At 37.0% G+C, this 15,246-nt stretch overlaps 1 protein-coding gene across 1 annotated transcript in view; it reads left to right on the top strand.

Annotated features, from left to right (window-relative positions):
- Positions 1–14,465, top strand: part of LY75 (lymphocyte antigen 75) — a 47,502-nt gene extending 33,037 nt beyond the window's left edge. The window contains exons 25-35 of the mRNA XM_052792082.1: positions 753–979; positions 2,757–2,925; positions 4,113–4,274; positions 5,205–5,327; positions 5,757–5,951; positions 6,342–6,562; positions 7,705–7,879; positions 8,403–8,570; positions 9,860–9,982; positions 10,447–10,614; positions 11,622–14,465. Of these exons, the coding sequence (XP_052648042.1) occupies positions 753–979; positions 2,757–2,925; positions 4,113–4,274; positions 5,205–5,327; positions 5,757–5,951; positions 6,342–6,562; positions 7,705–7,879; positions 8,403–8,570; positions 9,860–9,982; positions 10,447–10,614; positions 11,622–11,806 (1,916 nt within the window). The 3' untranslated portion in view covers positions 11,807–14,465. The remainder of the gene's footprint in view (positions 1–752; positions 980–2,756; positions 2,926–4,112; positions 4,275–5,204; positions 5,328–5,756; positions 5,952–6,341; positions 6,563–7,704; positions 7,880–8,402; positions 8,571–9,859; positions 9,983–10,446; positions 10,615–11,621) is intronic.
- Positions 14,466–15,246: the final 781 nt, after the last annotated feature.

Raw genomic sequence — 15,246 nt, forward strand, 5'->3', positions numbered from 1 at the left:
TTTTGGAGAGCCAGTTTATTTTTGGTCAAGTATAAAATTTGGGGGGTGACCATGTTTGCATGCTTTAATTTACCATCCATGGGAATGTTTGCATCTTTTATTAACTGCGGTTGCTATGCATCACTGAGCTGTATGCCTTCAAGTGTGATGCTGATAACTGTGCTAACACTCAGTGCTTAGAGCACAGTGAATTATACCCCTCCCTATGCAAGGTGGATTTTCTGCAATTAGTTAAGCACATGTGGAGGCAAAATCAATTCCCACTATACCCATGGATGGCAGTAAGGAATTCTGGGACTGTGCTGTACTAAGATCTGCATAGACAAGTTTCATAGCCCATTAGATTCACCTAAGCATAAATCCACAGGCTCCACAGAGATGAATGAGTCAAGTTTAGCTGTTGCTATATTGCAGCAGAGACCAGTCACTCTCTCACATTCATGTATTTAAATAAAGCTATAGAATTTGTTTTTAATTCAATAAATAGAATTCTTAACATTATTTAGCAGTTAGTTAAAAATAACAAATATAAAAAGATGTGAACCTAAGTTGAGAGAAAGATATATAAAAATAGATTGGCTGAAAATAATCCTTATTATTTTTTTCTTTCACATATTTTCTATCTAAAGTGTCAAAGATACTTGCTTCTAACTGTAATTATTAGCATAATCTACTGTTACAGAGAAATTGGGAGTTTAAAATGTATTCCAGCGTTTAACCACCTAATAACTGGATTTCTTTCTTACATATAGGAGCTGCTGATAACCAGACAGAGCAAGTCCTTAATGAAACACTGAGCTATCAAAATGTTCAATACATGGTAATTCCGAAGAATTTTTCCTGGGATGATGCAATGGCTGCATGTATAAATAACAAGATGCAGCTGGTTAGCATCACAGATCAGTTCCAGCAGGCTTTTCTTGCTGTTCAGGCTGCCCTTCGTAATTACCCACTGTGGATTGGACTCTTCAGCCGAGATGTAAGTGTGGGTTTTTTTGGTTTTTTTTTTTTCCCTTCAGACTGTGTCTTGAGGTAATTTTCAGAGTTGTGTGAAATAGAAACTGAGATAAAGAAATGCAATGAAAAATTAATTTCTGGGGTGACTGTTTTCATTTAGGGATAACCATCTGAAGGGTCTCAAGATTACTGTTCTAAATCTTCAGTTCTCCAAGTTACCTAGTTGTTGAACTCCACTGGATGGATTGATGATGAAGAGACAATTGTTTTAAGTGATTATAGGATGAAGGGATATATTGTAGGGTGGCAGCAACATAGATCACTGAATCATCTTTGCCTCATTTTTTAATGAATGAGTAATGAATGAGTGTTGCCATTTAATATCATTGCCACTGTTTACAGTACCACTCCAGAAAAAGAACCCAAAATCTGTTTTAAAAGGGAGAAACTAGAAAGGGCAAATAAAATCCAAAATGAATCATTGAACACTTCTGGAGATACATTTCTAAAGCTTAACTTAGACTCTGTTGTTACTTCATGTTATTTGCACCTGTGTTTTGAGTTAGAGGGAGACATCCCTGAGACAGGTTAGTGGGTTTTTCTTTTTTCTTCTGTTTGTTTTGTCTTTGCAAAAGTCAGTGCAGGAGGTACTGTTTTGCCTTTTTTAGCCAGAGGACCTCTTGAAGATCTTTACTGTGGATTGAGAGCTTTCTCAGCTGTTCATGAAATGGCTTGGGCTTGGTTGCAGGGTTTATCTCTTCTGTTGAGCACATGACTCCTGAGATAATTGCAAGAAAAAGGTTAAAATTTATTTCAGAAGTGCCTTACCTACAAAGGTTAATGGTGTTCACTCAGCATCTGTGGTGTTACAATCTTCCTATGTCAGTAATGGGCTACTGAGTATTCTAGGCAAAGTAGAGGGGGGGGAAAAGTAGAAATTTGAGTATATACTTTACAGAGAATATTTTTAAAAGGAAATGGGCATTTAATCTTAGTGAAGATGGGGAAACCAAAACAACCTATTTTCCCTTCTCTTTTGAATCTTTATCTGTAAGTGAAGATCAAATGATTCATTTTGCTGCATGAAACTCAGGCATGCGCTGGCTTTTCACTATTGCAACACTTTGTTATTTGGGCACAATTAGAGTCACATGAAAGGAAATTATAATGAAACTGGTCAACAGAACTTGTTACTCCAGTGCTGGAATCATAGACACAAAAGAAAGATAGAAGATAAATCCAATTACAAAGCTGCAGGGGGATTTCCTGAAGAAAACTTCTAAATGTAAGATTCTTAAAGGATGGCGTGCTTGTTGTATGTGGGTTTTTTCTTATTCCTCCTGCATCCTCCAGGGCAGGAGCACATCTGATTTATTAAATCAGTTAAGTATTGAATAAATTACTTTCAACTCAGTGTGGAGTAACCGAGACTGGGCCTTATTCTCAGATGTTACCAGTTTTCCAAGACCAGATAATTATATCCACCATTGATTTGCAGGTGCAAATGATGCAATTTGGACACCTCATTGCCTTCCTCCATAAGCATAGTAGTTAAACATCACTATTTGATAATTTGCGATCCACTTCAGCTAATTTATATTTTTGCGACTGCAAAACTTAAAATAACAAAGCTTGTTATATTTGGAGCAGCAGATCAGATCGCAAGGGCAGTGGAACACTTATAGTTCTTGCCAGAGACAATGTAAATGTCTAGCCAATGTAAATATATTATCATGTCATTTTTTGTACCTAATATTTTTTACTATGTAAGCTCATCCCTTTTACTTACACAATGCTAGGGTGGAAAACACTATGGCTGGCTGGATGGGAAACATGTTAGTTTCAGTCGCTGGTCTGAAGATGATGAAGAAACAAGTGAAGAATGTGTGTTTTTGGATACTGATGGCTTCTGGAAAACTTCTGACTGTTCCTCTGAAAATCGAGGTGCTATTTGCTATGCATCAGAAAGTATGTATCCTAGCATAATATTTATAAAAGCTGAATTTTGTTTTATTATGAAGCATATTTGATAATTCCAGATTGTAACTTCAAAATTACAACTTTTTTTAAATTACATTTCCTCAGACAGGCTGATTTGCATGCCGGGGAAAAAAACAAACTTCAGATAGGGGAGTATGCACCTGTTGGTCTTAATCCACGTGTTACTAACAAATGAATTTGGCATGGGTGCATTGGGCCAGACTGTACCCTTCGTACTGCCACCTGATTCTACCTTTGCACTGTTTCTGTAAGGTTGTTGCATACTAATCTCTCCCACTTGCATGTGGAAGAAGATTCAGCTACCTCTGTACTATTTACATCTTAATATTGGGACCTCCTGAAATCTCTTCAGACAGGGAAGTCTATACAGGGAGAAAGTACATGACTACATGGAGAAGAAAGATAGCAGGCAGACACTGAATTGAAAGGTGTAAATTAAAGTAATCTGCAGTTCACAAAACCCTTCTAAATATATGCCAATTATAGCAAGACAGGTACGGATATAGCAGGATGCCTTTTGTGGGGGGATACATATGTAGCACGGCCCTTTTCTGAAAAACAAAAAAGGTCTTTCTGAGAGATCATCACAGATTTCTTCCCTATGAGACCATTATAATTTGTTTTGGTTTTTTTCTGTGAGGGGACACAGTTAAGCCACTGTTTTACATACTGAGTCACAGTAAAATGTGTACTTGGCATTATGACATCCTTAACTATTTTGTGCTTGCAATCTAAGCAACTGCAGGAAGAGTCCTTCTCACTCCTCAAGTATTAGATAAAGCCACAGAGCTAAGATGTGTTGCCAGCTATGAAGTAGCTTATTTGTTATGGTGATCTGCCTTCATAGAACAGGCAATAAGAGCTTTTAGTTATTGGCCCACACTTCACACTTTTATGTAGGGATTGTATTCTTAAACCTATATAACATAACAATTGCAAAAAGTTGTAAGCATCTGTATTCTTTGATAATGCTTACTGCTGGGTTTGTTACTTTAAAAAAATCACTGTCATGAGGAAACTGAAAGCAACAATGTATTACACGTTTAGAGGATGGCACTTAATTTGTCTTGCATGTTTTAAGTGGTTTGTGGTATGTCAGGTTAAGTGTTGTTACTAATAAGTCATGCCCTGAATGTCATCTTTCCTTTCCTTAGAGAAGATTGAAAAAGAACAAGTTACACAAGTTAAGTGCCCACATAAGATTAAAAATACACCCTGGATATCATTTAGAAACAATTGTTACACTTTTATGATAACAAAAAATAGATGGAGAGAACTGAAGTCTCAAGAAGCTCATCATTTATGCAAGAAAATGAGTAAGTACTTTGTCATGTTACAGGTATTTATGGACTAATATCAGCTTGAGGGAGATGAGTTTTAGATCTGAGTCACTGTCTTAAAATGACAGCAAAGTGAGTGTTGAGAAAAGGTTGTAGCATTTGGAAATGTGCATTAGTGTTGCACTGGCTAATGCTGTTTGCCCTTGCAGTACTCTGATAAAAAGTGCCAGAGCACGGGTAGGAGAGTTTGAGAGAGAGAGAGATGGGTAAGAACTATTGAAGTCTGAAATCTCTGAAAAATTGGAAGGTTGGGAGTTTTTTCTCTTTATAATATGCAAATTTTAAATAGGTTGGGTAATTGTTATCCCCGTGGCAACATTCTAGCTTTACATTCACATTTACTTCATGGGTTTTTTTTCAACACCCCTTGCTGTGTGGAACACCTGGGTGAACAAAACAGAATAGTCCAATTCAGAAAAGCACATAGGCTTTTCCTGTCCATCCTGAACAAAGTCTAAGCTTAGTAACAGCTTCCCTCTAGTATTAAACCATTGCTCGTTGCACTTAGACATAGATCTTTCCAGAAACTGTTATTATTTTCAATTCAGTCTTTTTCTTAATACTGTTTCTCCACTAGGCAGTTCAAGAAAATCATGAAAGATTGCTGATATTTTTGTTCTATGCAGAGAATTTTTACTACATACACTTTGAAGTGACAGCAGGACCCACAACTATCACTGGAGCTGATGTCTTTCACTTACCCACAAAACCAGGGGAAGCACTCTTAATACCTTTTAAAATTGTTTTTGCACTGTTCATTTAGTTATTATGTTGTAAAGGTCTAGCTGTTACACATTCTTGACCTAGCTGTAATAATTATTAACGATACTAGAAAAAAATATTTAATTTATTTTCTAACTGGAAGGTGAATTTGTAAGAAAGTAATTTTAAAAAAATTTTTAACAGACCCAGAAGCATTTGTTCTGAGCATTCGAGATGAAGAAGAGAATAACTTTGTTACTGACCAGCTTCATTCATTCAGCGGTCTGGCTATGTGGGTCTGGCTGGGTGTGATTTATGATGACAGTGGTAAGATTTAAGGTTTTTTTTTCTTAATAACTGGATTAGAGACAAAGTTTGCAGCATTAAGTGCATGTTTCTTGCATGTTTCAGTATACAACTAAAGTCAAACTGAATGCAAACCTATAATAATGCTTTATATTTATCTTCCAGAAGAAAATAACTGGACATGCTTTCTGTTTGAGTGATAATTAGATGCAGTATGTTCTGTTTAGTCTAGATTTGATTTCCCTGGAAAGCAGGACTTACTTAAAAGGGCCTGGATGAGTAATGCTAACATATTTAGCATTGTATATGGAACTGATTTACAGTAACTTAGAGTATCACTGCCTTTTTTTCCAAAGTGAATATCTGTTAATGTCATTAATATATTCGAAGTTAAATGGTATTTGTACACATAATGCCAATGTTTTGATAAATATGCTATGTTTTCCATAGATAAAGTTCTCAAGTGGTACGATGAAACTCATCTGACTTACAATAACTGGAGGCTGGGAAGACCTAACATAAAGAAGAACAGTTTTTTTGCTGGTGTAAATCTTGATGGATTTTGGGATATTTACAATTATTCTCAAAGTTGGCATGCTCATCACTATAATGTGTACAGTATACTAGCCTGTAAAATTGAAAGGGGTAAGTAGCAGAGAAGATTTCTGTGTAGTATTGGAGTGTTGGATAAGAGTCATAATTTCAGTGCTAGTTCTGCAGTACCTGCTACATAAGGCTTTGGTTTTGCTCCCAGTGAAACATAAGGCACAGCTGTCATGGGCTTCTGGGGTCATATAGTCAGTCCATGCATCACTGCTGTAATGTTCTGGGCAGGAGGAATGTGTTTGCTGTACTCCTCCATCAACTGCTTACAGTGTTCAAAGTAGCGAAAGATAACTTATATCAAGTAAGTGGCTTGTACTGAACACTTTAATGCTTGAGTTGCATTGATATAGATGGATTTTAATGCTTTCTGTATGTTCCTAGTAATGTGAATGAAGTATACATAACTTGTCATCTTACTCTTTGAAACAGGACCCCAACAGCTCAAGCCTCCGTTGCCTGAGTCTATTCCACATGGAAACAGAACATACAGGATCCTTCAGAAAAAGTTAACATGGTATGAGGCACTGAGAGAATGCAAACAAAATAGGAATGATTTAGCAAGTGTACACAGTGAATCACAACAGTTATTTCTAGAAGATATTGTCAAGCAGGATGGCTATCCTCTGTGGCTTGGGTTGTCAATTCATGATGTAAGTATATACTGTTGGCGACATCAGTAACAGAGCTTGTAAATAATTTTCTGCTCAGGATATGAAATAATTTCTGATGCTTTTTTCCAGTTTCTTGGAATCTCTATTCCATGTAGTAAGTTACCTACTTTTTCAACCCTGTGTAACATATGTTGAAGTGTATTAATTTTAGTGTATGTAGCCACAGATATTTTTCCAAATCCTTGATGTTTTAAAATAATTCAATGGTCCCACATAATTCCTTAGAGCAAAAGGACGTGCAGTTTGCAACAGTACCTTTAGAGGCTCCAGATTTTGTGGCCTCTGTAGGATCAGATTCCGCTAGCAAATACATTCAGACAAGGCTGTGTGGAGCCTGATTAGTCCAGGTCAGGACTGTCTCTCCAAGGCAGTTCAGGAACTGCTGGCTCTCTAGCAACTTAGGTGTCCCTTCTCCCAGGAGTCATAGCAAGAAGCAGCTGCAGATCTTCCTCTTCCTCTGTCTGCTTATCCTTGGAGCCAAAAGCCCGTGTCCCCGACCCTGCTCCCCACACTGTTCACCAGACCTGATCATGGTAGTTAATTGGGAGGAATACCCCTCTGCAGAGGTGTGTGATTTCTATGCATGCCTTTGCTACCTCTGCCTGTCCTTTGGTCTGAATGGGTCCCTCCACTTCTCACAACTGACTCTTCGTTGTCATGGGTTTCCAGCAGTGTCTCTGAAGGAGAAGATACCACTGCAAACCATTCCCGAGCTGCCGAGCTTTACTCACTGAGGCCATCTTGACAGTTTAGCAGTTTACAGCATATCTAATAACGTTCATAGCAAGGAAGGCAGACTGCTTAAATGAAACAGCAGGATGAAATGAAGTAAAATGTCCACCGTAGGATAAAACAAGGCACATTGCAGGTTTAAACTTACAAATAAGCCGCGCTTTCTCAGTTCCCACGAATAATCAGGATTTCTATGTTAAGAACTGATTGGAAAACACGAACAACGTTGTACGTTTATTTAGTATGGATTTAGAAAATGAGGCCACCTGCATTTTAATTTATCACTCTACAAGGGATAAATACTGCTATATGACTTACTAATGACTGACAAGATTTAAACCAGAACCATATGCTGTGGTTTAAAAGTTGTGGGTTTTTTCTTTAAATAGGGAAGTAAAGCTAATTTTGAATGGTCAGATGGAAGCGACTTCGACTACTATCCTTGGGAATTAGAAAATTCAAATACTACCGAGAACTGCGTTCTCTTGGATACTAAAGGATCTTGGAACCGTACAAAATGTACAAATGTTGCTGAAGGTGCCATTTGCTATAGCCCTCCAAACAGTAAGTGTTATTTTTAATGTTTTGTAGTTGTCTTATGTATTCTATCTTTACATGTTGTATTTAGAAGTAGAAATGAAGGCTGAAATACTACACATGATTCCCTCTTTAAGAAGAGTTGTCTATTAGGAATGATAAAACACTTCATAATACTTAAGTGAGATTAATTCTCTCCATTCCAGTGGTGAAAATCTAAAACAATCCTGGTCTTTTTTTGATCACCTGTTGATATGAATATCAAACTGTATGTATCTTTTTCTGAATAAAAATCCTTATCAAACACATACAACAAACTTGAAAACCCCCTAAAAGGCAAGAAAAGAAAATGGTTCCCAAGCCTTTGGGACTTGTCTTATGCTCGTTTTCAAATAAATTCATGTATGACACATGAAGAAGGAATGTAAGTTAATTGACTCATGGTTGTTGGTAGCAGTAGTCCTTGTTAATACTTACTGTCCTGTTACTACAAAGAGACTATGCACAAACTCCTGCAGAAGAAATAACGTCAATTTCTTTGTCTTTGCAGAGAGACAATTACAGCCAAAGCAAGTGAGCAGAGCCCTGGGATGCCCGCAGATCAGTGGTACCCTAAAGTGGATACAGTATAAGGATCATTGTTATGCATTTGATATGGCTTTCTACAATTTTTCAGTATATAATGTGGAAGATGCTAAGAAAGTCTGCCAGAAACTGAGTATGTTTAGACTCTTTACCACATTACAACTTATAATTAGTCCACTATTTGAAAAGAAATAAAACCCAACAACCAAAAAACCTACACTGGTTATACTTCAGCTTTTCAGCTTTTATGCTGCTTTAGTTTAGGAAAAGTAATAGCAAGCTTTATCTTTGAGCATCTGATAAAGGTTCTTGATAAAATGCTGCAATGTGCTGACAGATTGTTTGGCACACAGATAACCGCAAGTAAAATGCAGATAGACATTGATAGAGGATTCAGAAATGTAAGGCTTACAGTTTGGAGGAAACCATTTTATTTGCATACAATTAACATTATTATAAATTAGGCTAGTGCTGTTAGCAGTGTTTTCTTACTATATCCTTGCATTAGCTGCTTGCTAATAGGGAGCTTGCTAACCTATCAAATGCTTCAAAGTGTGTACTTTATAGATATTATTAAGGCAGATATCACTAACAAACTTAATTTTATGTCAAATTAAAGGATTTTCTCTCTTTTTGATAAGCTATGTGGGGAATTGTATTGCTGAAGATGATGTTAAGCAGTCTTGTGTACAGAATTTTTAATCACTTTCTTAGCTTGGAAGCTAGTGACTGTCATAACTTTCTTTTATTGAATTATCTTATGATGTGAAGTTGAACTCACTATGTAGGATGAAAAAGAAAAGGTGCAAGTAGTCCCAATCCTGGATGCAGTTTTCTGTTGAGTCCTACCTGGCCTGGTAGCTGAAAGAAAAAGTGATCTTTCTCTAAATTAAGCTTCTGGCTTATATTTGCATATACTTGTAAAGAAAGGGTACACCTTGAGCCTGTCTCCAGTATAGCCTTTCCTCCCTCTTATTCCTTAATTGCTATAACCCTGTATATAAAAACCTGAGGCACAATGAGGGATTGATTTAGAAATTAACTCAACTCAGCAAAATGCTGAGCTTTTGTTCAATTTTTTGGAAAGAGCTTATTACTTGGACCAGACTACTAATTCTGAACGTGGCCTATCTTTTGGTATCTTCCATGTATGTAGTAGTCCACAGCTGCAGTAAGTTTACTCCCATTTTGTTTTGTATGACCTGCTTGAATAACCAGTCATCTGAAGCAGTCTTGTATAATATGCTGCATTTTAGGGAATGGGATGTCTTTATTCTGCAGATTACTTCAAGCTAATTTTACAAGCCCAGATCAGCAAATCTTTTCCTGTAGTAATTGTTCCCACAGAAAACTCAATGTACAAGCACCATGAAAAATCTCTGAAGTTGCAGTTCTGACCAGTTAGTTTCCTCTTCCCCTTAGATCCTTCAGCAACCCTTCTGACTATAGTGGATGCTGAAGAAAATGCATTTGTGAGCACACACATAAAGGAAAATGATCTCATCACCAAGAATGTATGGCTTGGCCTGGCTCAGAGCTCTAAGGGTAAGAAGTAGCAACCATGTATGAGCATGAGTGTTTCATCTGGTAAATAAAAATGCATGAATCCTCAAATAAGAGTACAGTTTTGTAGTGTTGATAGCCTACAGTAACTTCTGCCCTGAGGTTGGAATCCCTCATTTAGCATTATAAAGCCCTTTGGACTTCATTGTAGCTTAAGTCTCTTCCTGTTGCACACTTAAGATAATCAGGAGTCACTGAAATTTGTTTTCCCCAACACTGTGATTGGTGCCTAATGGTTAAACTGCAAATGCATCAAATGCTGAAGGTTTGGAGAAGAGGTGTGGCTAAAAGTGATGTGTTCATATTTATTGCTTTTAATATACAGGATAGATAGTCAGCCCTGTTTCTTTTAGCAATGTAAAGAAATCAATAGATTGTGAATGACACTGTGTAACATCACAGCATGTTTTGGTGATCTAAACTAAGCAATCTTTTTTCCCCAACAGATCAGTCCGTGAACTGGCTCGATGGCTCATCAGTTAATTATGTCAACTGGGAAAATAAAACTGCAGCAGTCAATGAAAAATGCAGTGTTATCCTGTCCACAACTGGCACATGGTCCAAAGTTGACTGCAGTCGTAGTCAAAGCAGAGTGGTTTGTAAAGCTCCTCTAGGTACGGAAGCATTGATTTTAGCAGAGACTTAATTTTGTAGTGACTATATTCAGGATATTCTTTTTTTTGGTGGGGAAAGTCTGTGTTGAAATAATGAAAGTGCAATTCACAAAAGAATCTATCCAAGTACCTCTGCCTAAGCAAGAGCCTTCTGTTGCTGTTTTGCCGTAAAATTGCATTCAGGGACAAATTCTGTAGGAATTTACTTCGCCTGGCTCCCACTATCCACCTAAAGGGTAAGGGAGAGAACTGAAATTTCCACTTAGAAGAGAGCATAGAGTAGCTGCTATTGCTTCTTACCACAGGGTATCTCTCATGGGTGAGTGTGTAGGTGGGAACAGAATGACTTCTGCTTGTTAAGAGATGCTGAGTAAGCAGGTACTGCAGATTGTTTTCAGTCTTGATGAGGCTTCTGAAAATGGTGCCCCACAGCTCCAGAAGACTCAGGCCTCATGTTACTTCCTCATACTCTGCTCTGTACAGGAAAGAAAGCAGTTACCTGAGCATTAAGCAAGCAAGTTCCTGAGAAGCAATGGAATCTTTCTCATTTTGTATACATTTTCATTAAAGTTGAAATGCAAGAATAGATTTAACTTCATGCCGCTAAGGAAGATATCAACAAGATCTTTACAGTCCAAGGGAAGCATAATTCTCTTCCATTCCAAGAGAGTCCAGGATCTCATTAGATTTCTGACGTATGCAAACCTTGAAATGAGTGCAGCATTTACTAGTAGGTTTTTTTGACCTCCAGAGGTCCCTTCCAACCTAAGTATGGTTAGGAAATTAACGACAGAATGATCAAAAATAAGCTAATAGATGCTGATTCAGATGGGAACCTAACTTCCCATGTGATGAAGTGAAGACTATTAATATGATGAAGCAATTTGCCTTATACTGCATGCATTTAGTTGAAGTTTAGCATATAGCTACCTAAGCATCAACCCCATGACAAAATATTCTTACCAAAACTCTTAAAGAATAACTATTTGTGGTTTGTTCTGTTACAGGTTCTAATCATACCGGTGTGGCTGTAGCATTTGCCCTGCTAATTATCTTAGTCTTGATTGTTGGATTAGTATGGTATCTCTATAAAAAGAAGCGTCTTCACTGGAGTGCCTTCTCTTCAGTACGCTATCAAAGAGGGATGAACGATGATGAAACTGATGATGTGTTGACAAAGGATAGCTATTGAAAAACTGTTCCTTCTGGGCAATTTAGCATGAATTTCACTGTGTGAAGCCATAAGGAATGAACTACTTGATGTTTTATTACTTCATTTTGGAAAAGTAATAAGAAGGTTATTAATGGGGGCTAAATTTTGTTCTTTTATACAAGTGCAATTTTTATTCAAGTCCATGGTAGTTATTTACATTTGGCCTCAGCCATTTAAGGTGCAAGGTTTCTAGAGTTCTGTGATATTTTTTAATTTAGTATTTTCTCTCTTTCCTGGAAAGCGTTTTAATGGAATAATTAATGCCAACAGTACTTCATGCAACATCACCTTAACAAATGTATTTAAAATTGCTACATGAATTCTGTAAGTTTGTACAATTACCCATCAATAACTTCATGCCAAATGATGTACCATTTTGATATGCTGTAAAGGTTTTGCTGCTAGCATTGGGTTACCCTGTAGAAGCAACTTTTGTAATAAGCAGTTATAAATTTTGATATAGCAGGGGAGAAGGGAGTTAGCAGACAACTAAGTGTTCATTCCCATCCAACTAAAATTTAAATTTTCTTGTTGTAGTGGAAGAAGATCATATTGTGATTTGCCCCCCACAAAGACAGACAAAAAATACCATGTTATAGTGGTGAGAGAATAATCTTCCTTAGGCTGTAGAATGTACACTTTGAATAAAGAGTTATAGGGAATACCTTGTGCTAAAGCCATGCGATTTAGGAGTAAGTTAAATAAACATAGAATATTTGAAGCCTGAGACTGGCAAGATGGCAGATCACTACTCTTATCCCCTGAAGGTGGTAGTGGGGCTAACAAAAATACCCACTAAGGGCTAACTGCAAACACAAGCAGAACTCAAGATATAATAAAAGCCTTAGCCCTATAAAAGCAAAGGCATGAATGTTATGTTTTATCCTGTGATATAACTGCTCTTTAAGTAAATGGTTCAATTTCTTTTCACAGCTCCTTTCACAAAGCTTTGAAAGCACAAATAGCAGGAATGTTTACGGTGAAAATCAGTATCTGGACCTAAGCGTTAATTAAACAAGATTTTAAAAACCTGCACTTGGAGTAGTATTTAGAGAATGATGTACCACATTCTATCATACATCTTCAAACTACTCTGAAGTTAGACTTCAGTGATTTTCTTGTAGATCAAAACACAGAAAAGTCATGCTCTGTTTTATGATCTGTTACACTGTGACACCCAAGGACAGGAGTGTTGTAGTGACAGTGTTCCTTGTTCTGTAATGAGATCCTCCTGACACTTACTTCCCCTAATACTCTTATTTATACTGGGATTAAATGCGTAACATTATAGGTGAAATATGTCATCTGTCCAAGAAACAAGATAAAGGTATATCTAAGGAAAGAGTAAGAAAGAATGTATGGTGAATAAACTTGTGTACATAAATGCTAAAAATACTGGGGTATTTTACATAAGACTTTAAACTTGATTTTTGTATGTGATGTGTCACTGTGGCCTTTTCTATGCACTCCAAAGCAAGCTATAAAGGGAAAAAGGGAAGACATAATTGTGTATATTAATTACTCTAATGATTTGATGATTTAATGTTTTGAGAAAGTCTTTAGCTTTTTCTAATGCACAATACAAAGAACAGGCGCATTTGCTTTTATGAAGGAGGATATGTAAAAGACCAAATCCATTCCCCATGTAATGGTGGTATGATACAGTAAATAGGAATACGTTTGGTCTGACATGCTGAGAAAAGTACTACTGATTTCTCTGAAGCAACGGTGTGAGGTCATGATGTTCAACTGCCCCCCCCCCGCAGTTTACTTATGTTGATGGCACTTTTCTTTGTTCCTGTTTGCACTATTTTGATAAGCAAGTGTTTATCATTTGTATTGATAAATAGGGAACTTCTTGTAGATAGCGCTTTAGAGCCTGTTAAAACAGCAGCCTGAAGGGGCACAGTCAAGGAGCCATTGTGTTAGTTTGCTGATCAAAAAAGTAAGCACTTTTGTTGTTTATTTGGTACTTTAGGCACAATTGTGAACATTTTCTTTCTTCTTTCTTGAGGTAACTTGTAGAAAAAGTAGTTACAATGCTAGTTACTATGTAATGAAAATAACCCTCCCCCCCTCCCCCCCCCCCCCCCCAGCTTCTTAAACTTGCCCTGGTATGAGAAGTGTTTGAAGTGTTAACAAAGCCTGGTTCCTGTCATCTTCTGGGTTAGCTTATATGCCTAAGTGCTTTGCCAAATGACTTCTAACTTAATGGACTAAAAAAAAAAGTGTTTGTTATTGTCCTTTCCTAACAACAGTAATAAGTGGGGAAAAATATTTACAGATTCTCATGTTTTGAGATTTACTAGTTTTATGGATGTTTATACTTTGAGCATTTTTAGGTGTGAATCTGAAATGGAAAATGGAAATTAGTAGTAAAATCCTAATTCTCCAACACACATGAATATATACTTTTTATAAAAAAATTGTATATTTTATTCTTATGAATGATGTAAATAATTTTTAAGGCCCTTTTTCTCATGTTTGTTTCATCATACCCAAGTTGTCTAATCACTGGTAATTCTTGAGTAAGCACAACTGCCTTAGTGCAGGTGAATAACCCACTTTATTTGAAATACACAGAAAGATTATTTAGCAGTATTGTTATTGAAAGAATAAAGTTAAATAAAACACTAAACTGCTTACACTGGTTTTATTTCCATGGAAGCAGTTATCAGAGCTAAGGTACAGCTCATTAATCACTGGGTAAAAAAAGCACGTAGGACAGTGGCTGTGATCACAATTAAAGCAGATTAAGTGTTACGATGATAAGAAAACTTTAGAGGTAAAAAAAAACTTTGATGTATTTAAAAAGAATGCCAGTAACTTTCTTTTTGCAGTTGAAAACATGCTTTATCATGGAACATGGTTATACCTAGCTTTTATCAAACTGCTTCTGGGCTTACACAGAAAGGGAATGTTCCTCTCTGCCTTCATTTTTTTTAATCAAGGTGTAGTTCATTAGTGCCTCATGGCCCAGAATAACTCCAAAGCAGTTTATAAGGGCTCCCAACACAATTCCTCGTAAAATATGGGCAAAGTTGCATTACTTCCAGCCATGTAGCATTTGCAATTAAAGCATAAGATGTATTCATTTTAAGTGTCATCTGAACTCTGAATTCCAGACCTCCAAAATCTGCGACTGCTGGTCAAAGGGCAGTGTTATTTTTAGCTACAGTAGTGGCTTGCTGGGAGAAACATCCTATTGTGCAAGACAACAAACAAGGTCATCTGCTTCAGAAACATTAATCTAAAAATGGAAGATGATGAGCAAGGAAATAAAAGCACAGCAATGAAGTGCTTTTCCTGGGTGCCAGAGCAATGGTGTTGGGAAGACATCCTGAAACCCCTTCATCTCAGAGCACAGACTGGCTGCTGGACTGTGGTAGCTCTAGACAAAAAGCGTACAGCTTCAGGTA

This window comes from Harpia harpyja, chromosome 7 (genome assembly GCF_026419915.1).
Source record: "Harpia harpyja isolate bHarHar1 chromosome 7, bHarHar1 primary haplotype, whole genome shotgun sequence".
Lineage (NCBI taxonomy): Eukaryota > Metazoa > Chordata > Aves > Accipitriformes > Accipitridae > Harpia > Harpia harpyja.